This window comes from Prunus mume, linkage group LG1 (assembly GCF_029339155.1).
Source record: "Prunus mume cultivar Tortuosa linkage group LG1, ASM2933915v1, whole genome shotgun sequence".
Lineage (NCBI taxonomy): Eukaryota > Viridiplantae > Streptophyta > Magnoliopsida > Rosales > Rosaceae > Prunus > Prunus mume.
In genome coordinates, this window is record NC_142698.1 from 4,670,233 (window position 1) to 4,694,167 (window position 23,935).

The following is a 23,935-nucleotide window of genomic DNA, read 5'->3' on the forward strand; positions in this document are numbered from 1 at the left end:
AGGTGCTAGCACCACTCTTCACTTGTTGTCTACTCATTCTCTCATCCCATTCAATCCTTGGTGAAGAGTTTTGGGGAGGTGCATATCTTTGTACCTATTTGGAGAGTTACAAGGTGGAGAATCAACATCAAAGGGAGAGCCAACAACAAAGGGACCACTCCCTCAACTTGAACACCATTATTGGTTTCAAGATTCGCTCCAAGGGTATGAACGTCTTATCTTTCTCTCAAATAGGATTTAGAGAGTCTTTGGTATACACTTTCATAGACTTATAAAGATTGGGATCAAATAAGACTTGCATGAATCCCTAGTTTATTTAATACTTCAGCTCTTACTTTGATTTCATATTAGATATGGCATGCTAGGTGATTTATACTCTCAAAGTTTGGTTGTAGAGTTTTTAGAAATCTCTACAAAACCCCATTCCCACAATATTCCCTTCAGATATACTTGTTCATAATAAAAATAAAAATAAACATAGAAAACACCTAGAAATTATTTTGAAAGAATTTATCGATAAGTAGGAATAAAGTAGAGCTTGAAAAATAAGACATAGAATTTTTAGGTATGTATATTAAGTCAGGAACTATACATTTGCAAGAGCACATAACTAAAAAAGTGTTAGAATTTCCAGAAAAACAAGACATAGAATTTTTAGGTACGTATATTAAGTCAAGAACTATACATTTACAAGAGCACATAGCTAAAAAAGTGTTAGAATTTCTAGAAAAACTAGAGGATAAAAAGCAATTGCAAGCATTTTTAGTTTTATTAAATTACGCTAGAAGTTTTATCCCTGATTTAGGAAGAAAGATTGCATAATTGCGTAGTAAAACAGATCAAAAATATTTTAATAGTGAAGATATTAAAGTAGTGAATACTTATTTTTATAATGGAATTCCAATACAAGAAGTTTAGAAATCCTACTTTAAAATATCGTACTCAAGCATCATTAGCAGAAAAACAAAAAGTTCTTTTAGACAACTTTTGGAACATTAGAACTAATAATGAAAGCATGAGAAGAGGGCATGAAAAACTTATTAAAGCCTTTGAGCAAGAGTTTTTAGCATATAATTATGATTATAAAAGAGCAAAACAACAACTTTCTTTTTTGCAAGAAAAACATGAAGAGCAAAAGAAAGAGTATGACACAATAGTAAGAAATTTTAGAATCATTAATTTAAGATGTCAAAATCTACAAGAAAAAGAGGCTAATAAGCCCAACTTATTTGAGCATAATAGAGAATTTTCCCTTGAGTAAAAAACTAAAAATTCATATTTTCTTCAAAGTCTAGCTAGAGAAAGGTATTGATTTTTACCAGAAGATGTTAAGAGTCATATGATTAGATTAGAGTATGAGCAAAATACATCTCTTCAGTTATACATTCAAGCTTTTCTTTTTTAATTTAAAAAATAATCCACATCCTGGTATAAAAATTATTACCACAAGCTACTCTCATTATACTATTTACTTAGCTAGTATTAACATGGTTGAATATAGAGAACTGCATTTAGAGCATAGACAAAACACTATCACAATTACTCCAGCATTTTTAGCAGAATATGGTTATTTAGGTCAACTTTATATTGAAAATAGTGATCATTTGGACTCATTTTCCTCAAAATTAAAAGAAGTCGTAAGTTTTTATATCCCTCTATGGAAGAGTATAAAATTAGATTTCACTAGCATACTCCCATAGTGATTTAAGGATAGTATTTACCCAAACAGAGCACAACATAGTATTATTATTTCTTATAATGAACTGCTTAGTCCAGCAATATCAGCAAAGACAGGATCCCTATGTAGGGCTTTTTCTTCCGCAGCTACTACGGGCCTGACTGCCGTAAAGGGCAAAATGGAAGAAATTGCCCCTTGGGCCTGAGTTCAAAAATTAAGCCCCAAAATACCTCAAAAGCAGTAGAGCCTTAGGAAGTATTTTGGTTATCTTCACCAACCAAAATAATGGCAGCTTACAGGTAATTTCTTCATGCTTACAGATAAACTTTTGAGTTTGGCATGAGGGGCTTCTGGCATGGGAGCAAAATTAGCATGAGTTGAGCACCAAAAAGGAAATATGGCTTCCTAGGGAGAAAAGGGAGTGTTTAAGGTGAGGAAGAAGAGGTTTTCAAGCATATGTGGCTAGGAAGAGAAAAGGGAAGAACTATGTTCTTCTGGCAGCTTGTCAGAAGAAGAAAATGGAGGAAGATGAACAGTGCACGAAATTGCTGGTTTTTGCAAGTATGAGAGGAAGCTTGCTCTCTAGTTGTGGATGATTTTTGTTGGGTAGAAGAGGCCCTAATTTATAGCCGCTGGAAGCTGATATTTTCCAAGAAAACCTAATGGCTTCTACCCATTTTGGCTAAGCTTTTCCTTCCTTTCTCCCTTCATCTCTTCAATCATCCCTTTTTGGTGAAATCCACTCTACCCATTTGCATAAAATCAGGGATTTTTTGGGAGCTCAAAGCCCCCTTTCCTGCGGCTGTTTCAGACTTCTATTTTCAGCCATCTTTCTTCCTTCTTTTCTCTCCTTTTCCAAGGCTAGGTCTGATGAGGGAAGGAATGGGTATGCATGCTGGTTCAAATGGTGATCTGCGCTCCAATATCCCTTGGTCATTTGGAAGTTTTTGCTTGAAACTTGTTTCTCCCATGTGCTGGAGCTTTCCAGCAGCTTTCACACATGGATATTTTGGCTTTCAACGTGGCTTTTGTTTTCAGCTAGGTGCTGAAGATTTGCAGATATATTTTTTTGGGTTGCTTGGGCCTTCTATGACAATAAGTTGGTTTATCAAGTACATGGGCTAACTTCATCAAGTATTGGGCTAGTTTGGTTGAAGTGATGGGCTATTTTGGTTGGAGTAATGGGCTATTTTGGTTGGGCTACTTTCTCTTTTGTGCTCACCCACATGTTTGGGCCTAAGAAATGGGCTTGGGTTCCGAGGCTCCCAAGTAACCCGGAACCTCCACTTCTTGGTCCATCAATGGGCCTCATGACAATTTATTACCATCCATACCACAACCCACTCAAGCAAGCCCCGGGTATTTGAGTGGCTTGGGGCCCACTTAAACTTGTGGCGTGATTAGGTGCGGAATGATAATTCCTTGCTTAGCGTGGCGTGTCGTTTGGCGTGGCATGTGTGCAAGCGCATATGATGAACTTTCGCATGCCCAAATCGGGTTTCTTCTTGGTAAAGCATCGCATTGGGCCGAGAATTTATTTGGGCCGAACCGTGAATATTTTGGGCCTCAACATTAGCCCCCTTGATTATTGGGGCCATGAATGTGTATTGAAATGGTCCGAATAATCAATTTTCAGCACAAAATAAATTACCGTGACATGGCATGGCATGGGTTTAGGAGCAACTCAAGGATAACAGGTTAAGAGTCTCTGAAATTACAGCCAGGTCTTTTCCGAGAAGGTTGGAGGGGTCACAATGGTCCCGCTTAAAACCCAATCCTTCTTAAACACCGAGGGTGTTGCCTTGAAGAACTTTCCTAGACACTGTAATTTTGGAGGTCACTTACTAGAGTTACCAAGAGTTGGCCTTATTTTGTGGCATGATATAGAAGAAAATGCTTGTTGGATTAGCTCAGGATCACTACTTAGCTCGCATGATTTATTTGCTTGAGTGACTAGAGAGGCTTGATTTTGCATGATTGTGGTTTGCAAGAGTTGCATTAACTTGTGTATCTAATATTAGTTATGTATGCTTGATTTTGGCTTGCATGATTTGCTTTGACTTGTATATTTGGTATTTGGCTTGATGCTTAGCATTGGCATGTATGCTTGATTTTGGCTTGATACTTGGTTATGCTTGATTTTGGCTTGCATGCTTGGATGCTTGGTTTTGGATAAGGTAGCATGGTTTAATATGGCTTTTGGGACATTTAGCATGGTGGATGTCATTTGACAGTAGCCGGACGTGCTAGTGGATAGTGGGGATCCAATCTTAGAGTTGCGGATGCAATAAGCTTGGATTCACCATTGTGTTTGATTTTATAGCACCAGCCTCCGAACACTTTGAATTTAGAGGACAAAACTTCAATGAAGGTGATATTCGTGCGACATTATGGCTAGATATTGGAAGAATGCTTGAAATAGGGCATGTGCTGGAAGGATGTTTGAAATAGGGCATGTGCTGGAAGGATATTTGAAATATAACAAGTGCTGGAAGGATATTTGAAATAAAGCAGGTGCTGGCAAGGTGTTTGAAATAGGGCATGTGCTGGAAGGATGTTTGAAAACATGGCAGGTGCTGGAAGGATATTTGAAATAGGACAGGCGCTGGAATGGGCCGAATAATTAAACCCAACCCAAAAAATCAGATTTGTATTTGTAGAGAACTTCTCTTCTTCCCGCGTGCAAAATGACGACGTGTCATAATTGGCCCCAGCGGTTATTTGCGAGTTTCCCAATGCCAAACGCCTTCTTCCTTTCTTTTTTATTATTTTCTTTCTTTCTCTTCCCTTTTCTTGCACCAGATCCAACTTCTTCCTACTTTTCTTCTCTTCGTTTTCCCTTGTTCCCCAGCTCAAAACTGAGTGAGAGAGTAAGATCAAGTGGAAAACATCGCCTCCGCATTGGGAAAAGAGCCCAAGTCGATTTTAACCCTTCACCCTTCTCCCTTCGAAGAAGCCCTTCTACCGTTGCTAGAAGGGACCTTTTTGTGGTTTTCCTCTATGATTCTCAATTTCGCTCCCTTCTTGGTGTATTCAAAGTCACCCGTTGGGATTTTAGCGAGGTATGTCCCTTCTCTAGCTTTCTCTTGGATTTATTGAGGAATTTGCTGGGTTCCCTTCATCCATGAATATTGCCCTTTGTTTTGGTTGTCAAGCATCAAACCCTCTTTTGACCTATTTTGTTATTGCAGCAACGTGAGTGCTTACAACATGGGTGCTAGCAAGGAAGGGCTCGCACTAATCTTCTGGGATTCCCTTTTCTTTGATTTGCTCGAGTTGCTGGAAGGGTGCCAATTTCCGTGTGAACAAAACTGTTGGTATGGGTTTCTACCTTTTCCTCTTCTTACTTTAATCTTGCTCTGACCTCTTTTTTGTATATAAAAAGGCTGAACTTGGCATGATGTGCTTTATTTTCTGATTTTCTCTCATTCTCTTCTTTCTTCTTCTTCTTCAAGACCCAAACCCGTGGGTATTGTGCATCAGTACATAAGTCATATTTCGGAAGCTCGGATCAGAAAACTTCCTCAATCAAAGTTGTTCATCTGCTCGAGTACTATAGCCAGTAAAATTTGCAGAATTTTTTGAAATTTTCTGATACCTCAAAGCTGGTTTGCAACTTCTGCATTCATCCATGGCTGGTGAGTTTTTGCAGATTTTTCTTCTGCATGTGTCTTTAACTTATGATACTCATATGATTGCGCTTGCTTCACAAAATTTGCTTGAAATTATGTTGTCTATAACATATCCAAAATTGAGGATCATCCACCCATTCTAGTGCTCTCTACCTCCATTTTTCTAAAGCATGTTCATGAGTTGATGTTGATGCCTTTGTTGCATGCTTGTCTTCTATGCTTGAATGCTTGAGTTCCTCTGTATTTCCCAGAATTTGTGAACTAGAAATCGAATTCTAAGGTTGAGCTTTTGATTTAGGATTCTAGCTTGGTGATAAACAAGAGTTATACAAGCTCACTTGGGTATGCATGCCAAGTGTTTGTCAAAATATCTCAAAGTAGCTTGCTGGCTGCTTTTTGAACTTTTGAAATGTTTCTTTTCGAATCTGAGTTGGAGCTTTTGAGATATAAAAATGGACTTCTCAATGGTTATGTTGGAATTGGTCTTGCATCACTTGAAGAAAAAATAAATTTTCGGTGGAATTTCATAGTAAGGGTTAAGGTGTTGGAGCTGTACAGTTTCTGCTGTGTAGGCTGTCTTAGAAATCTGTTTGACATGCTTCCCTAGCTTGAAATGCAACGAAATTTTGGGAAAATGAAGCTTGATATGTCTAGTTCTAATCTGGAAAGTCTGGGATTTGTTGGTTGTAAGCTTGATTTATAGTGATTTTCTAAAGGTGGGATATTCTAGCTAGGATGGTTGGAAAACTTGTGTATAAGTTTTGCTTGGCATGTTGCTTTTGCTTGGGAATTTAGCATGTCCTTTCTGTTGGTATTGAGTGCTGATCTGAGTATTGCTAGAGCATGTTCTTGAGCAATATTGTCGTGAGAGCATGAAGTGGAATGGTATTGTCGCAAGAGCATGAGTTCTTCAATTTGCTTGAAATGCCCGAATTGCTTGGAATGCTTGAATGAAATGAAATTTCTTGGTATGTGAATTGGTATCACACCTTGTGAATTTTGTCAAATGCTTGATAGATGAGTTTGCTTGCACTTTGAGAAAATTATGCTTCCAGCACATCCGTTTGTGTATGAGTACCTTTCCGGCGTCTGATTTTGGCTAACATATTCTCTTGTTTTAAAAGCTCGACAACATGATAAAGCATGAGAAGTCTAATTTGATAGCATGAAAGTGAGTCTTGGTCTCTTGCAACTTGTCTTTGGAAAACATTATGCTTTAATAGCGATTCTACTTCCGGCACCCCCTTTCTGTTTACTAGTTCCTTCGGCTTTGATCACAAGCGGACTCCCTTGTTTCTTTTTCAGAAGCTTGATTGAGAGGTTCCAAAGCATGAGGAATTCCATCTTCTTACTGATTTGCTGGGATCTTGATAGAATAAAGGTGAGTTTTTCATCTTGACTTGCAATATGAAGGTTTATGAAAGATTCGAATTGCTTGATCGGAGGGACTTTGGGTGAGAAAGAGAACAAGCTAGTTCTTGAGGCCGTTTTGAGTTTTCTTCCAAAGATGTGATGAGTTTGTTGAACTGTTGCTGTGGGATAAATTTTACTAGCATGATGTTTGAAATAGGACAGGGGCTAAGAAGATTTGAAATAAGGCAAGCGCCAAAAATTCTTTGCTTGTAGAGTAGGAGTTGGAAGAATGTAACTTGGCTTGTTTCAAAAGGAAATAGAAAACTGTTTCTCACCATAATGCAAGATTATCTAGGCTTGTTGTAATCAAAGAGATGATTTATACTGTGTGGCAAAAAAGGTATATGGGTTTGCTTGTTTGGATGACACGGTGTCCTTCCTTGAATTTGCTTGGCATGAAGCCCTCAAGTCAGCTTGTTGCGGTCAGCAATTGGTTGACGAGTTGGGTTATATTCTCTTTGGCTTACTCAGGGTCGAGAAACAAAGTAGAGGCCACTTGTAAATTTTTTAAAATTTTTTTTTTTTTTTTTTTTTTTTTGCAACTTGCTTCAAAGAAGATTTTTGGAAGAAGTAGACTGAAGATGAGAAGGAAAAGGCTAAGCGAGTTGCTGGAAGAGATTCATACAGCTTGTTTTCCTCCAAATAAGTAACAAACAGTTTGCTTTCCTCCAAGAGGAAAATTGAAATTTACAACAGCTTCAGGATTCTTGTCTCTCTCTTTTGCTTGACATGAAGCCCCCAAGTCATTTGGAGTTTGCATGTGCTGTTTGCTATGATGGATTCTCTTAAGCCCCCATAAGCCTTTCGCAAGATGTTTTGTTTGAAAAGCTTTAAATTTTGCTGTAGTGCAATTGCATGAATAAAGCTTGTGATTTTTCAGGAGTTGTCGTATAGCCATGAGAAGAAGTTCTTGCAAGTATTAGTTGCCGAAGTATCCATCTTCAGAAAGACCAATTCTTAAGCATGCCTGAAAATAATGATGGTGCCAAAGTCTGCGCAGAAAAACATGGGGATAATTGCAATGATGGGTCAGTTGGTTGCATAAATAATGAAATCAACAATGGTGCTGAAGGAGATGGTAACGTGAAATAGAAGATACGATATTCTTTTAGCACCAACTACCCTTCTCGGCACCAACTACCCTTCTTCCAGCACCAACCTCCCTTCTTTCTTGGTGCATTTGAGGTCGTCCTTTGAGGTGATTGACAAGGTATGTCCCTTCCTCTTTGCAATTTCTTGAATCTATCGAGGGGCTTGTTGGGTTCTTCATGCCCATGGGCTTTGCTCGTTCACTGGAATCTCAGGTCCTTCTTTTTAACTCTGTAGGAATAGATATAGACTGATATCTTGGCCTAGGCTTGTTTTTCGCATGCTTGAATAAATTTGGACTTTTCTCCCATGTTGTGGAAATAGAAATTGATAGAGTGCATGCTCTGCAATGCTTGAATCCTTTTGCATTTTGAGGGAGAATTTGCTTGTCATGGGAATTGCTTGAAAATTTAAACACTTGCCATGGATAAATTGTATGATGCTTGGGTATTTGTAAGTGTTTCCTTTGGCTGAGCTTGACTTGCCTGCTTGGCATATATTTTGCGTGTCTGCATTCTTGACCCGCTTTTTTGTTGTTGAACTATATGCATCACGAGCGCATGCTTGTAATCGTATGATTAATGCATATGATTAGAGGCTAAGAAAAGCACCATTGGTTTCTTTTTATTTTTATTTTTTATGAGCTTAGAATTTGGTCATGGGTAACTGTTTATTTTTTTGGCTTTATAGGGATAGACATAAACATGTGTATGATGGGTCTGCAAGGATGCTGTGTAACTCGTAGGTATTTCATTTTTGTGAAAAAGGTTACTATGAGGTAAATAGTGCTCAGTTTGTAGCACTTGCTTTGTGAAAAAGGGTCTGCTGGAATGATTGATTGAGCATGGAATGGGAAATTTGCTTATCATGAGCTCGAGTAATAGATTGCATGATGCTTCAAAAATATTTTTTTTGTTTATGCATTTCGCTTGGCATGAGATAGCTTGCTTTGCTTGGCTTGTAAAGTTCATATGGCTTGCATGCTAGTGTGGAGATTGCTTGGCTTTAACACAGAGAACTAGCTTTATGCTTTGCCGTTTTTTCAGCGTATTCTTTGTTGGCAATTCTTGCAGGGATTCATTGCTTGTCAAGACCTGCCATGGCATCCACTAACCCGTCGTCAATTATTAGTGGCCACCTTTATTCAACGGATGATAAATTGAAGAGGGGAAGGCCCCTCCATTGCTCAAGAATGCTTGTGAAGATGTTACAGTAGGCGAAGAGCGATTAATCGTCTTCTTTGCGTTTGTATCATTATGGCTCGGGAAATTCCTCCTCTGTGACTTTTCCAAGATTGTTTGCATGCGCAGGTGTTCCCCTTGGCTTTAGCAATAGTGCATGGTGGCATGATTCCCATAGCCCCCATGTTCTTGGGACATCCGATCTGAGAGCAGACAATGCCCTGCTCCTTCTAGCGATCTGCCTCATACTCTCGTCTTCTCGGAACATCCAGACATGGCTGCGCGCCTACACCTTCAGCGATCGCCTCCTACTCATCCTCTTCTCGGAACATGCGACATAGCTCGGCGCTACCTTGCATCTTCGGTGTCTTGCCTTCTACTTCTCCTCTTCTCGGAACATCCAACATAGCTGCAGCCTTTGCCTGCACCTTCAGCGATCTTGCCTCCTACTCATCCTCTTCTCGGAACATGCGACATAAGCCTTACGGCGCGCCTTGCATCTTCAGTAGTCTTGCCTTCTACTTCTCCTCTTCTTGGAACATTCAACATAAGCTGCCAGCCGCCTTGCATCTTCGGTGGTCTTGCCTTCTACTTCTCCTCTTCTTGGAACATCAACATATCTGCAGCCTTTGCCTGCGCCTTCCAGATGTTGCCTCCTACTCATCCTCTTCTCGGAACATCACACGACATAGCTGCCGCTGCCTTGCATCTTCAGTAGTCTTTGCCTTCTACTTCTCCTTTTCTCGGAACATCTAACATGCAAAGCGGCACTACCTGCACCTTCCGGTGAGTCTGCCTCCTACTCATCCTCTTCTCGAACATGCGACATAGCTGCGGTGTTGCCCATCTTCGGCGGTGCTACCTTCTACTTCTCCTCTTCTCGAAACATCCAACATAGCTGCGGCACTGTCCTGCACCTTCCAGTGATGCTATCTCCTACTCATCCTCTTCTCCAGAACATGCGACATAACTGCCGTGATGCCTTGCATCTTCTAGCGGTCTTGCCTTCTACTTCTCCTCTTCTCGGAACATCCTACATAGCTGCCACTACCACCGCACCTTTTAGCAAATCTGCCTCCTTTATTTCGCAAGTTGTTTTCTTTGGCAGGATTGGTTTGCTCAGTGCACACTTCCATCTTTCTTGATACCATAAGATGTACTAATCTTGACATGTGTAACCGTTTTGCGATGGTGTGTACTTTTGGATAATCTACGACTATGTCGTTATGACTTTATTATGTACTCTGAACCACTTTGGAACTTGCATTAATTTCTGAATGCTTAAGGCATGTTGTAATCCGTACATCTTATATATATACATATATATATTGCTTGGTTGGGAGAACTTGCTCTTGTGAACTTCTTGAAATCTTTCGACAAGTTGGCAAGCCTTAAAAACAAAGTATCGCTGCCCAAAATTTTGACAGGACCTTTAAGCTAAATCTTGATGCATTGCTCTTTAAAACTTTTGCAAGAGGGATTTGATCTTGATTTTGAGAATCAATTTGATGTCATGAACCCTTCAATCACTTCTTCTATGTGATTGCCATTCTTGGACTTTTCTTTATCCCAGAGATGTCACGGGATTGTTCCTATTTGGCTCCTCTTCCTATTATTTTGGGCTGTGAGGCCCAGATTATGCTGTTTGCTCACGATGAGCCTTGGGCTAGTCTCTTACAGTTTTGGGCTTCCATCTTTCTTTGATTTTTGCGGCTTTATTACGGGCCTAATTTTTTGGTTGGGTGTGTCAATTTTAGCCCAAACAATGCCCCATAAGTGCGAATCGTTTTGAGCAGTTTGGACTTAAATGACATTTATAATTAAATTGGCGCATGGTAAATTCCCAGTTACCTTACGTGCAGGCCTCATGGAAGACTGTTGATCTTTGTTGGTGATTATCACGGGAAGAAAGACGTGAGAAGCTAGCCAAACCATTCACTACTTCCCGTACGATCAACAGTGCTCATTCTCAATTATCTCGAAAAATTTAGTCTTTGAGAAGGACAAAGATCAGACATATGTTGTTCTTCTGTATTGGTGAAGCAGGTTTGTTTTTGCCTAATCGCTCTTCTGCGATTCTGCGAATATAGACATTTGCGAAGCTCTGCATAATCATGCGATGTTGGACTGGGCCTCTGATTACGGCCCATCTATTCAAGAACACGCATACCGCCACCACTGGACTATCCGCTATCATCATGCGCTCCCGTGCCTTACGGATGATTGGATCAGCTGCGAGTCTATTTTCTGAGTTAAGGTTTCGGATATAGTTACGCACGAGGACGAGTTACGGCTCAACCATTGTTGCCGTGAAGTCCCTGCGATCAATCGATGAGTACGATGATCTTGGGCATTGTACCAAAAGGTGTAGCGATGGCAAGTGGTGATCGGGAGGACCTATCAGTGGTTTCAACTGGACATCGTGTTTGAGAAGGAGCAGAAGAAGAATCTGCAGGCCCGGACTTTAGGAAGAAGTTCCTAAGTGTGACCTTACCAGATCTGCCTCATGGAGGAGGAAAGCCTCCAAATTATCATTTAGGCGAAGTCTACCATCCCAACCATTGCAAGGCAACTTGCTGCCCTCGGCTCATACCCCTCAAGTCATCTGAAGGCGTGTCGGGGTCTTCTTGGAGGGGGCGGATGACTTGGAGGTCCACAAAGATGCCGGTGTGCGGTGAATAAAATCAACAATAGTGCAGATGCCTTTTATCCTTCATGGGAATTGAACTCCTGCGATTCTGCGGAGTTTGATGCTAGTGGAAAGCCGATTCGTGATACTGCTTCCCAACCACCGCACCAGGTCCTTTTTAAGGGCTGGGACAATTGGAATGTCCATTCAGACGAAGAGACTCACAAATTCATGGTGCAGACCATCAAAGACATCAACATGCAAGTTATAGAAGGTAATCTCTCAGTTCTGTCTGTTGTTGCCCATTCTGTTTTTAGTGATGATGCTAATCTTTTCTGTCTGTACTCAGATCCCTCTTTGACAAAGAATATAGGGAGCCAACCAGCCCAAAGTGGAGAGGTGTTTGGTAAGTTCGTGATATTTATTCAGTTTCTCCTACTACTCTTCTACTGGTTTGACCTTTGACTTTTGTCCTCTGCATAGTTAATTCTGTTATTGCTGCCGGGGATCTGGAGCTGCCCTCCGGGAATGGAGAAGAGGAAGAAGAAGAAGAAGAAGAAGATCAGGTAGAACAGACTCCTGTTGAGGCCACTTCTCCCGTTAAAAGAAAGAGAAAAGAAACTGCCCAGTCTATGACTCCAGGTATTCTTTGACAGTTTCCTTTTTGAATTCTTCATAATCTTGTTCTGTCAAACTTATTTTTTGTCTGTTGCAGTTGGAAGTCCTTCTCCTCCTCTTACTAAGTCAAAAAGACTTAGAAAGAAGATTGTAGAAGAATATGTGGCCCCGGAGGGAACTAGGGCAGTTCCTACCACCACTTCTGGCACGGATGATGACATGAGAGAGGCTTTGGTGTGGAGCAAGAAAGGGAGCTGGAAGAGCTGGAAGAGGTAGGAGAGGAGCCTCAAGAGAAGGCCAAAACAGTGGAAGAAGATGTGAGTTTTATATACTTGGCAGTATTTGTTTCTGCTGCACTCTTATTTCCCTGTTCTAACTTCTGTGCATCCATAGGAGGAAATTCCTGCTGAGGTGATAGCGGAGAGCATTGCCTTGGCTCGGAAGCAGCGAGGAAGATATAGAGGCAGGGCTAACCAACTCGGAGGTGGCCCTTTTGATGATCGAGGCGAACATTCCTTTGCCGCTCCAGCGGTGAGGATCGGCGAGTAAATTGGATCGAGGCACAGGGAACAATCAAAAAGTGGTTCCTGCTCCTGAAACCATAGTAGAAGTGGCTCTTTCAATAGTGCGCTGATAAAGGTAGGCCTTGGATCCTCCCCTGCTCCTAAGTTTATTTCCTGCAAAGGATTTTCTACCTCTGGCGGAGAGTCATCCAGTGCGGCTGGTGCAAAATCTAGCACTTCCTCCTGTAGTTCCTCTTCCTCCTGGCTTTCCGTGCTTTCATGAGTGAATTCTGCCATATTGATGGCTGGATTCTGCAAAAAATTTCTTTCCTCGGTATATCAACATCTTTTTGTAATGGACCGAATTGTTGCAGCTCGATCCTTTTCTTGTTGATTAGGACTAGACATTAGTGCTATGGAAATTTAGAACAAAAGGTCTGTTCCAATCCTCCAAGGAATTGGTTAGACCTTCTTCAATGAGCCTCTGGGCCGTGACACCATGGGGGCGGCCGTTCTGGTTGACTCCAAAGAAGGTGAAAGGACCAAGGTCATCATGATAATACCTTGCCTCACAACACATGGCAGAAGGTAGAAATGGCCGTGGATCGGCCTCTATTATCTCCATGTAGCCTTCTTCATTCCATAAAGCTAGCTGCTGATGAAGAGTGGAAGGAACACATAGACTCAGTGAATCCAGTCTCTGCCAAGCAATGCATTGTAAGTGGTAGAGGTAGTATCTACCACAAAGAATGCAACCTTCAGCTTCTTGCTTCCTACTAAGACATCCACATCTAGGATCCCAAGGGTTTTGGTGATGCCTCTGCGAAATTGGTGACGGTCAGGCGGGTTGGAATTAAATCCTTTTCTGTTCTGCCCATTTTGCTCAGCATTCTGTGAGGCAGAAGGTTGATGGCTGCACCTCCATCTACCATAGTTTTGGGAATAGGAACACCCCCAAAGTTTGCTGTTATAAACAAGGGTCTGAGGTGGTTTGCCATTTCTTTGGTTGGTTTGGAGAAGCAAAGGCTGATCTGTAGCCAACTTGTGGGTTGTTCCTACATCTGTCCTGGGATGCGTTTCTTTATTCTGGCATTTCTTCATACATAACTTTGCATTCAAAACTTTCTTGGGAAAATACGTCTCCGTCAGTGCTCTTCTGTCCTTCTACTGCCCGAACTTTTCTGGCAGAATGAACACCATATTGATGCCTAGGTCAGCACGTAACAAGTCCTCCAATTCTGCACCGAAGGCCTCAGTTTCCGCATCCAATTCTCCGTCATAATCCATCTATTCTCCATCATACTCCTCCGTCCATTCTCCTAGTTCTTCTGTTTGAGGCGCGCATTCCGGTCATCGTAGATGGTTCATAATCCATTGCTCCTCTTCATATTCCTCAACCCAGTCTCCTTGCCCTTCTCCTGGAATAGGATCGGTTTTTTCCTCTGGTCGGGGAGTTTTAAGTAGATTTTCTGAGGCGGAGGTAGAATGGATAGAAGGTTTCTTTGAGGATTCTGCTTTTTCAACTTCTGTGGTTGAGAGATTGCTTATTCATGCTGGGAAATATTTACAGCTCTTTCCCTTTTTGGCAAGATTGGCCTTTGGAAGCACCTGTGCGTTTTCTCGTTATTGAGAATATGCGATCTTGTCTGCGAACCCTCCTCCTTTGGGTTCTTGTCGGCTCCATTGTTGAGTGCCACTTTTCCCGACAGAATACCACGCCTTCAATGATGGCATAAGGTTTATCACTTCTGGGCACTCTTATTGATTTTTCTTCCTTGGCTGCTTAGTCATTCTTCTGCTGGATTGGACAGGCCTAGGGTAGTTTCTCTGTCTGGCCTTATCCTGGGGCGTGGTTCCAATCCGGTCAAAAACACTTGGAGTGGGCAGATCCTGTTTTTCAGGATTACCTCCAGCTCGACCTCACACTTGCACCTGCTTTGCGAGCACTATTCAGTGAAATGGTTGCTTTTGGTCTTTCCATAGTCTCCTTTGAAACTATTACCTTTCTACTGGAGTCAATCTCTATAGCTGTTCTGTCCTTCTTTCGTTCTGGCCAATTTAGGTTGACCATATTAACTTGTGGCGGGGGAAAAGGATCTGTGGTGACGGATGGAGGTTTTTACTGCTAGCTTGACCTTCTATTTGTTATCCCTTCCTGTATAACATCTCTGAAAACAACACAACTATTGGTAGAATGATTCCAAGAATTGTGCCATCTGCAATACTGTCTGCCCTTGAGTTCTTCTGGTTTGGGCATTCTGTGAGGCGTCTCTATTGCTTTCTGTAGCAACATTTCATCAAACAAAGCATCTACTTTGGTCAGATCGAAGGAATATACTTTGTTCTGCATAGGTTTGTTTGGAACGAACCCTCCTATGAATGGTGGCGGCTTTTGATCCCTTGGAGGTTTTGTAAGGGTTTTACAACTGATTGGATGCTTTAATTTTGCCATTTCCCAACTGCAACCTCTCTCTCTTCCGATTCCTCTGCATCTTCTTACGACTCACTTCAATCATATGTATTGAGGAAGAAGAGGATTTGTAATGCGTGCCTTTGGAAGAGTTTCTCTTCTTGTTCCTCTCTGAGCAATTCCTCGTACTTGGCGCTTTATGCCGTTCTGCCAGATCTCAAACAACATCCCATCAAATCTTTTCCTCGAGAAATTTTGAGGCGATCTGAGCCATTTGGATGAAGTGTCTTTCTTGATGGGGATTGACACTTCATTTTGAGCTTCTGAACTGTTTATAAAGTCTTGGGCGAGTTCATCTTCACTCTGTTTGAGGCGGCAAGGTCACCGATGGTGACTTACATTTGAATCCTGTAATAGTAGTCATGGAAGGCGCTCTCCATTTGCTCCCAAGTCTGAATAGAATTTCTTTGGCAGGTTAGTGTACCAAATGAAAGCTTGTCCAGAGAGAGTTCCCAAAAGTCTTAGCTTTAACAGTGGGTTATTCTCTATGGTTATGCATTGGGTGGAAAATCGCCTCGTGCTCAAGTGATGAAGCATGAGGATCCTCTCCGTTGAATAAAGTGAAGTTTGGTACTTTAAAACCAGGGACAAGGGTATCTGATCGATGTAAGGTGGATATGGCTTCCTATATGTGGGCCTTTCCCCCTCTGGCTTCAGGCTCCATCATTTCCCTGATCATCCTCTGCAATGCCCCCACGTCATTTAGAGCATTAACGGGAGGGGTTTTGTCCCTATTCTGGCTGAGCAAATCGTGGTTTTGCCCTATATGGTCTAGGCAGAACTTCTTCCCTGTGCTCCTCCGGCTCTTCCAGTCTGGGTGGTTCCTCCGATTTGCCCCACACTGCCTGTTTACTGTCGTTATTAGCATAAGGATAGTTTCCCCCTCTGCTTCTCCTTCCTCTTGCAGGTGGAGGGAATGGATTGGGGTCCATCCTTCTGGGCCTGTAGGGTAATATTGCTGGTTGTTGAGGCAGAATTTCCATAGGGAGATCTTGTGGGGCAGCTTGCTGCCAGAACAAGGTGAGGCTCTGGCGGATTCTGCGGGACTTGTCTGGCGCGAGGAGCTTCAGCCGTATGGGGCGAGGCGTTCTTGGACGAGGAAAAACCACTTCCTGTGTCGGCTGGATTTCTCCCGTTACAGTATCCGGCTACATTGCAGAAGATTCTCTTGACATGGCCATGCCAATCACGGTGGGGACCATAGGGAAGGTCTAGTTCTTTGGACCACCTCGCCGGGATTAGGAGTGCAGCCATGGCGACCTCCGATCCTTCTTGAATTGCTGTTGACTGTCATTGCATCATGGCTGTCATATTATTTAGGGTATCTTGGCTCCTTTGTGTTGTGACCTCTTGTCGTAACACAGATTCTATGTCGAGTTCATCATACGGGCAGTCTGGACCTCCTGCTCCTGTCTTTGCCATGTCTTGAATGGGGCATCACTTTCTTCCCGATTCCAGATCCTTCCTCGAGGGCCACTTGGTTTATTTCCATGTCGTGGTGTGGGTTCGCTAGAGCTTCCAGTATTCATGGACTGTAGTAAAGAACTCAATGAGAAAATGTATACTGAGAAGTCCCACTGGGCGTGCCAAATTGTTTGCCCGTTTTGCGTTTACTCCTATGATGGAAGGGCAAAGTTCCCACTGCCTTGAGAACCATAGATGGTCAACGAGTCGCTTTCTTTGGTTTGCGAGCATGCCACTGCTAGTAATAAAAATTCTAGTAGACTTAGTTTGGAATGGATAACTTGCGCTCCAAGTTACTGATTTCTGCAAACAAATGATTGTGAATTTGGGTGAGGAATATCTCCCAAGTAAGTTCTTTTCTTGCCTCAGACTGGTGAGGACTTTAACAATTTATCTCAGTATAAAGAGGTTATTCGCCAGAATGGTTGATGGAATTTAAACTATTTTAAGCGAAGCGCCTTTTACAAAACTATAACAATAAATACTCATGCTAGAGAGATGAAGATCTGATTGGAACTCCATTTACATCGAGATGGAAGGATTACGATACAATTTGAATTTGAAATGCAATTTGGCCGGATGGACCGTTGACAACTTTATTGAGTTTCAACTATAAATCGATACAAAGGTTGATTCGAGCTTCAATGTACCTTAAGCTTTTGTGAAGCTTCAGGTGGCGCTGCGGTTTCTCGGTCTGCAGGCAGAAGTTGTTTTGAGGACATCGGTCCGCTAGAGATTGCTTGTGAATTTTATTGAGGTTTTCCATATTTGGAAGAACTCAAGCTCTACTGTCTTAGTTTTTGCTGAATAAATTTGTAGAGAGAAATCTCGTTTTGAATGACTTATTTCTTAAGTCAGGCTTTAGAAGTCTGATCAGCTGGTTTTACTTGAAATTCAAGTGGGCTTGTTGGTTGATTTTGAGTAAATCTATTTGACTGATGGTTTCCTTGTATAAGATTTTTGTTTGATTGGATGATGAATTTTTTGTTGTGTTGTGTTGTGTTGTTGTGTTGTGTTGTGTTGTTGTTGTATGTTGTTGTTGTTGTTGTTGTTGTTGTTGTTGTTTACCTGTTCTCTCCTTCTTGTATTTATAGTAAACTATTTTTTTTGGAGTAGGGTGATTGTGTTTATTTATTGGGCGGCAAGATATCTCCCCATTTTCTCTTCTTTAATGGAAGGAAAGAAAATAGGATTTCTTGAGTTTTAGCAGATAGGCTCTCAAATAGGCAATCACTTCCCTGATTTTCTTGAAAAGGAACCTAATCTCTTTCCCAATTTCAATTGCCCCTTGTGATATTTTACCGTGATGGTTAGTTTGACTCCTTTTGGACAGCTCCACCTTTCCTGCTTATCCCTCTCTGAGATTGTAACTTGCTTATCTCCTTGGGAGAATTACCTTCTCAAAAGACAGGAAGAAAAATCTCTGAATATATATATATGTAAGAGGGATTTGATCTTGATTTTAGAATCAATTTGATGTCATGAACCCTTCAATCACTTCTTCTATAGTGATTGCCATTGACTTTTCTTTATCCCAGAGATGTCACGTGGGATTGTTCCTATTCTGGCTCCCTCTTCCTATTATTTTGGGCTGTGAGGCCCAGTTAGCCTTGTTTGCTCACGATAGGCCTTGGGTAGTCTCTTGATTTTGGGCTTCCATCTTTCTTTGATTTTTGCAGCTTTATTACAGGCCTAATTTTATTTGTTTGGGTGTGTCAATTTTTGGCCCAAACACAAGGCTTGTCTTCTCATTTGGCCTAAAATGCACCCTCTTTCCGTGCCTTAAAAGATTCAGGCCACTTTGTATGCATGATTTCCACGAAGGCTCCTGTAAGAATTGCCGGATGTTGTGAAGTTTTTTTAGCATTCCGATTGGGAGTCAACGGTTTCGTTATTCCAGCGCCTCAAAATACACTTTTACTGCTCGTTTCTTTATAATAGCTTGACTTTGCATACCCCACATCGTTTTGCTTAGGCTTGATGCTTGTTTCAGTTTGGGACCCCATCTAAGTGGCTTTGCTTGGTATAGTTACTGCTGAGAGGCTTAGCCTTTTAATGAAAAGTTTGTTTATTTTTTTTTTATCAAAGAACATGTTTTGTAAAACAGAATAAGATAAAAGCAAGGAAGAATTCTAGAGGCTTTTTCCTCTTCCAAAATACTCCATTCTCATTGCAAATATCGTCTTACACCTCGGCATGCTATAATGGTGGTGCATTTTACAAAAGTTGTGAAAGCATAGGGTGAAAATACATAAGGAGTTCATTTTTGAAATAAATTTTGAAAAGCCAAAAACAAAATGATAGGTGCAAAAGCAATTCAGCAATAATAAGACCTTGAGCCACTTTGCATTGATGAATACTCCAATCAAATCAAGCCCCAAATATGAAAAGGCCCAAGGTTGTGCATGACTTGCAATAGCATGAAAGCTTGTGGCTTAGGTTGGCATGTATTTGGCATGTGTTGTACTAGGATGCCATGCTCTGTAGGGATATTTAACAGAGCCACGTTGCTCTTTGCTTGCCTGCCCTCATAACCCAACTAATCAAAGAGTGATTTTCAGCTCCTAACCCATTGTACTTTCTTCAACCTCTGTGAAGTTATGAGAGGTTACAGCATGCTTCTTGATAATCTTGATGACCAAATGAAGCCTCCGAGTGGCTTTCTTCCAGCATTTCCAATGTGAATACTTCACTGCTGGAACCATTCTCCCATCCATTAGCAAGTAGCCATGGGGTGTTATAGCTTGCAGATTTTGAATATTTGCTCCAGTTGGCCTTCTTCATATTTCCACAAGGTTCCCACATAGCCTCCGGTGGCTTTAGGTCATTCTTCCACGGGTGGCACAATACGTCGTCGTCGAGCAAGTCATCAAAGCACGTAATGACAGTAGCCATCTACTTTCCCCTTACGTTTTGGCAAGGGTCCTTGTCAATAGCTTGCCTCTTAGAGTTACGTATGTATCTCGGCGTGTAAGATTTTCCTTAGAGTATAAGCGGTGGTGGATGTTGCGGTGAAGAATGGATGAATATAGGAAAATACTTCTAGCACCTTTTTCTTGAAAGCTTGACATCGCTTCAAAAATTCTGATTGCTTAGTAAAATAAACTTCATCTTGACAGCATTTAGGTTCTTCCAGCAGTGAGTATCATAGCACTACCTTAGTAATATTTTCCTTTCATTTGCCCTGAATTGAGATGTTTTCCTTCTTGAGTAAAGCATAGTGCTTGGATTTCTTGACTAAGGCTCGGGGTGGATGATGTGATTATGGAATTGTGGCAATTGAGACATCCGATAGCCTTTGGTTTTGACTCCTAAACTTGGTCATTGGAATGGTCAAGGCTTAGAAAGTGCTTGAGTGTTGGAGCATATCGATTATAACAACTTAGGTATTGTTTGTTTGGCTGTTGTGAACATGTTTTAGGAACCAAAAGCTTGGACTTGGCTATTGAAGCTTGAGCTTTGTATGCGGTCACTACAGCAAATGTGTTGGGTTACAACAACAAGTGATGGCGAACTTGGAGATCATAGTAACATAATTGGGATTTCAAGGAGATTTTTGGTCTGGGAATAGTGGTTTTGGTAATAATGGATTTTTAAGCTCATTTGGGGTTTTGGAATCACTGTCGTGGTGATTGCAATGAATTCCTTCCTCAGCCCCCAAGTGCACCATAATCATCAGAAAAGGATTTGATGGGCACAGGCTACAAAAACTCTTGCAACATGGCATTCTTAGTATTTGTTTGGGTTATCGCATGGCATGATGAACTTGGGATATCCCTTTGTTGCAATGGTGACAGTTTAGCTTGATTCGGTGGTAGCATGTGCTTTGGCAGCGACTCTTCCACTTGATGGTGTTTGGATTTTGGCCAAGCTCTGTTCTTCTTCCACCCTTCCAGTAGCTCTTTTAGTTGTGCTTGAACTTCTATGACTGGAAGTATAGAGAGAGATTTGTCTAAGGAATAGATGATAATGGCAGTGTGTTGAGATGTTGGGTAGGAAACATGAGAGCATTTGTTTTCTTGTTTGTTGTTTGGAGGCTTGGGTCCCTTGCACATGACCGATATAATGCTGCATGACCAAAGCATAAAAATAATATAAGTATTGTAGCTTGCAAATGACTAACATAATTGACATAAGCATGCTGGGCAGGTATGATTTTAGTACTGAGCATGCATAGTTGGCATCTACATTGCAATGTGTAACTTGGATTGATTAACACAAAGGTGGATCAATACGAAATGATAAGAAGTAAGATAAGTGAATAGTGCGTGGAATAAGGCCCTGAGAAATTTTGCTGGAGATGCAAAATTGAAAGGTGGTTTAATACATAACAAGAAAATGATGCAAGCTGGTGCACCATATGAATAACAACTAATCAATCAATCTTTTTTTTGGACTTGAATGCACATGCTTTTGTCTATGCTTGAGATTGTTCAATGAAACATAAATTTTATGGATATCTTAAAACAACAAACAAATATATATATACTATATTGAGATCAACAAGGCATGATAATAAAAATCTTATCTTGGTGAAGCCATTCGCAGAGATGAGGTTTGAGAGCATTGAGCAAGTGTTCCTTCTCCCTCTCTCACCGTGTTTTCACAACTCTAGAGAGGTGAGGCTGCTATGAAGGTGATTTACGGTAATGGCGGACTTGCGATGATGTATCATGGCGGAGGTGAGCAGCGAGCTAGCCTCAACAATTGTGACGGTGGTGGCTTGCACGTTAGTTGAAGATCCTCTTACAATATCTTGTTTTGCTTGAGAATGGAGATCTAAGACACAAGCAAAGGAGCATGTAGTAATCTGTATTATGTTTGTTCTACAAAGTAGATAGCCAACTGAAAGGAAAAGAAAAAGAAAGAGGAATGCTCTTATCTCTTTATTTCATCAGGTTTTATCGGTCTTCTTCTTTGGAGGCATTGGTGCGAATAGTGGCTTAATCGATGAAGTCGCCAATTTATGTATGGCTTTTTTTCTTAGGCAGCTACTACGGGCTGTTAGTAAAGGGCAAAATGGAAGAAATTGCCCATTGGGCTGAGTTCAAAAATTAAGCCCCAAAATACCTCAAAAAGCAGTAGAGCCTTAGGAAGTATTTTGGTTATCTTCACCAACCAAAATAATGGCAGCTTACAGGTAATTTCTTCATGCTTACAGATAAACTTTTGAGTTTGGCATGAGGGGCTTGTGGCATGGGAGCAAAATTAGCATGAGTTGAGCACCAAAAAGGAAATATGGCTTCCTAGGGAGAAAAGGGAGTGTTTAAGATGAGGAAGAAGAGGTTTTCAAGCATATGTGGCTAGGAAGAGAAAATGGAAGAACTATGTTCTTCTGGCACTTGTCAGAAGAAGAAAATGGAGGAAGATGAACAGTGCACCAAATTGCTGGTTTTTGCAAGTATGAGAGGAAGCTTGCTCTCTAGTTGTGGATGATTTTTGTTGGGTAGAAGAGGCCCTAATTTATAGCCGCATTTGGAAGCTGATATTTTCAAGAAAACCTAATGGCTTCTACCCATTTTGGCTAAGCTTTTCCTTCCTTTCTCCCTTCATCTCTTCAATCATCCCTTTTTGGTGAAATCCACTCTACCCATTTGCATAAAATCAGGGATTTTTGGGAGCTCAAAGCCCCTTTCTGCGGCTGTTTGGACTTCTATTTTCAGCCATCTTTCTTCCTTCTTTTCTCTCCTTTTCCAAGGCTAGGTCTGATGAGGGAAGGAATGGGTATGCATGCTGGTTCAAATGGTGATCTGCGCTCCAATATCCCTTGGTCATTTGGAAGTTTTTGCTTGAAACTTGTTTCTCCCATGTGCTGGAGCTTTCCAGCAGCTTTCACACATGGATATTTTGGCTTTCAACGTGGCTTTTGTTTTCAGCTAGGTCTTTGAAGATTTGCAGATATATTTTTTTGGGTTGCTTGGGCCTTCTATGACAATAAGTTGGTTTATCAAGTACATGGGCTAACTTCATCAAGTATTGGGCTAGTTTGGTTGAAGTGATGGGCTATTTTGGTTGGAGTAATGGGCTATTTTGGTTGGGCTACTTTCTCTTTTGTGCTCACCCATTTAGGCCTAAGAAATGAGCAGGTTAGAGGCTCCCAAGTAACCGGAACCTCCACTTCTTGGTCCATGATGGGCCTCATGACAATTTATTCTGTCAATACCACAACCCACTCAAGCAAGCCACAGGTATTTGAGTGGCAGGGCTCACTTAAACTTGTGGCGTGATTAAGTGCGGAATGATAATTCCTTGCTTAGCGTGGCGTGTCGTTTAGCGTGGCATGTGTGCAAGCGCATATGACGAACTTTTGCATGCCCAAATCGGGTTTCTTCTTGGTAAAGCATCGCATTGGGCCGAGAATTTATTTGGGCCGAACAAGTGAATATTTTGGGCCTCAACACCCTACTAAACAAGACATTCAAAAATACAGAGGAGCAGTAATAGCTGAGCAACAATTGTTCAATGATAATCGTCTGAACCTCCTTCACCAATCCAACCTTATGAAGATCTATTCGGAGACTATATTCAGGAGACCAGATGACACATATGAATTTAGGATAAGCACAACAAGAGCAAAAGTTTTTTATGAAATCTATAGCCAGATAATAGAACAAATCAAAGCAGAAGACAACGACAACTCATACTAGAATAGCTTTGGAAAAGAAGAGCTACACAATATAGACAACATGATGGAAGCATAACTCCATGAGGAGACCTCATCCTTTCATGTGAAGGATCATCCCAGCAGATGAAGAATAATTTCCAAACCCTTTGGCTCCATACGGCATCATCTGAAAAGAAGAAACTTTTTGGTTCCATACGGCTAGCAAGAAACGAAAGGATTCATAGGAACTTGAAAATAAATAAGGGCATTATTGTCCAAGTACAAAATAATTTTGGCTTCTTTTAAAATACTTCTCTTGCTTTTGACCTTTTTCAAAATGTCCCCTTTTTTTATATATAACATTTCTTTTGTTGCAAAAGAAGCTACAAAATGATACAAATTCTATAAGAAGTTTGTCTTTTTTATAAGCATAGTGTTATTAATGACGTGAAAACAATTTACGCCATAACTCCAATTGAACGGTAACTTAACTCAATTTCATTGTATTTATGTTTTAATGGTGGTTTGTGCATTGAATCAGTTTTTTAATTAGCAATTTCTTTTAATTGTTGATGAGTTTGTTTTAGTTCGACTTTTTTTAACATGTTAATTTTATTGTATTTTTGGACTTGATGATTTGGGTATCTAATTGTG

The 23,935-nt window shown here is 41.1% G+C and overlaps 1 protein-coding gene and 2 long non-coding RNA genes across 3 annotated transcripts; all 3 read left to right on the forward strand.

Moving 5' to 3' along the window:
- The first annotated feature begins 4,855 nt into the window (after positions 1–4,855).
- On the forward strand, positions 4,856–6,567 carry LOC107881888 (uncharacterized). The gene is made up of 3 exons (XR_016122686.1): positions 4,856–4,995; positions 5,134–5,316; positions 6,151–6,567. It is a non-coding gene; the product is annotated as an uncharacterized LOC107881888 (long non-coding RNA).
- Positions 6,568–6,615: 48 nt separating this feature from the next.
- LOC148920793 (uncharacterized) lies at positions 6,616–9,028 on the forward strand. Its single transcript, XR_016123534.1, has 3 exons — positions 6,616–6,691; positions 7,281–7,933; positions 8,886–9,028. It is a non-coding gene; the product is annotated as an uncharacterized LOC148920793 (long non-coding RNA).
- A 2,768-nt stretch (positions 9,029–11,796) lies between these two features.
- On the forward strand, positions 11,797–12,718 carry LOC148920794 (uncharacterized). Its single transcript, XM_089044161.1, has 5 exons — positions 11,797–11,896; positions 11,972–12,028; positions 12,106–12,264; positions 12,338–12,557; positions 12,634–12,718. The coding sequence occupies exons 1-4, from the start codon at positions 11,854–11,856 to the stop codon at positions 12,514–12,516; spliced, it is 438 nt and encodes a 145-aa protein (XP_088900287.1). The 5' UTR covers positions 11,797–11,853; the 3' UTR covers positions 12,517–12,557; positions 12,634–12,718.
- The last annotated feature ends 11,217 nt before the right edge of the window (positions 12,719–23,935 follow it).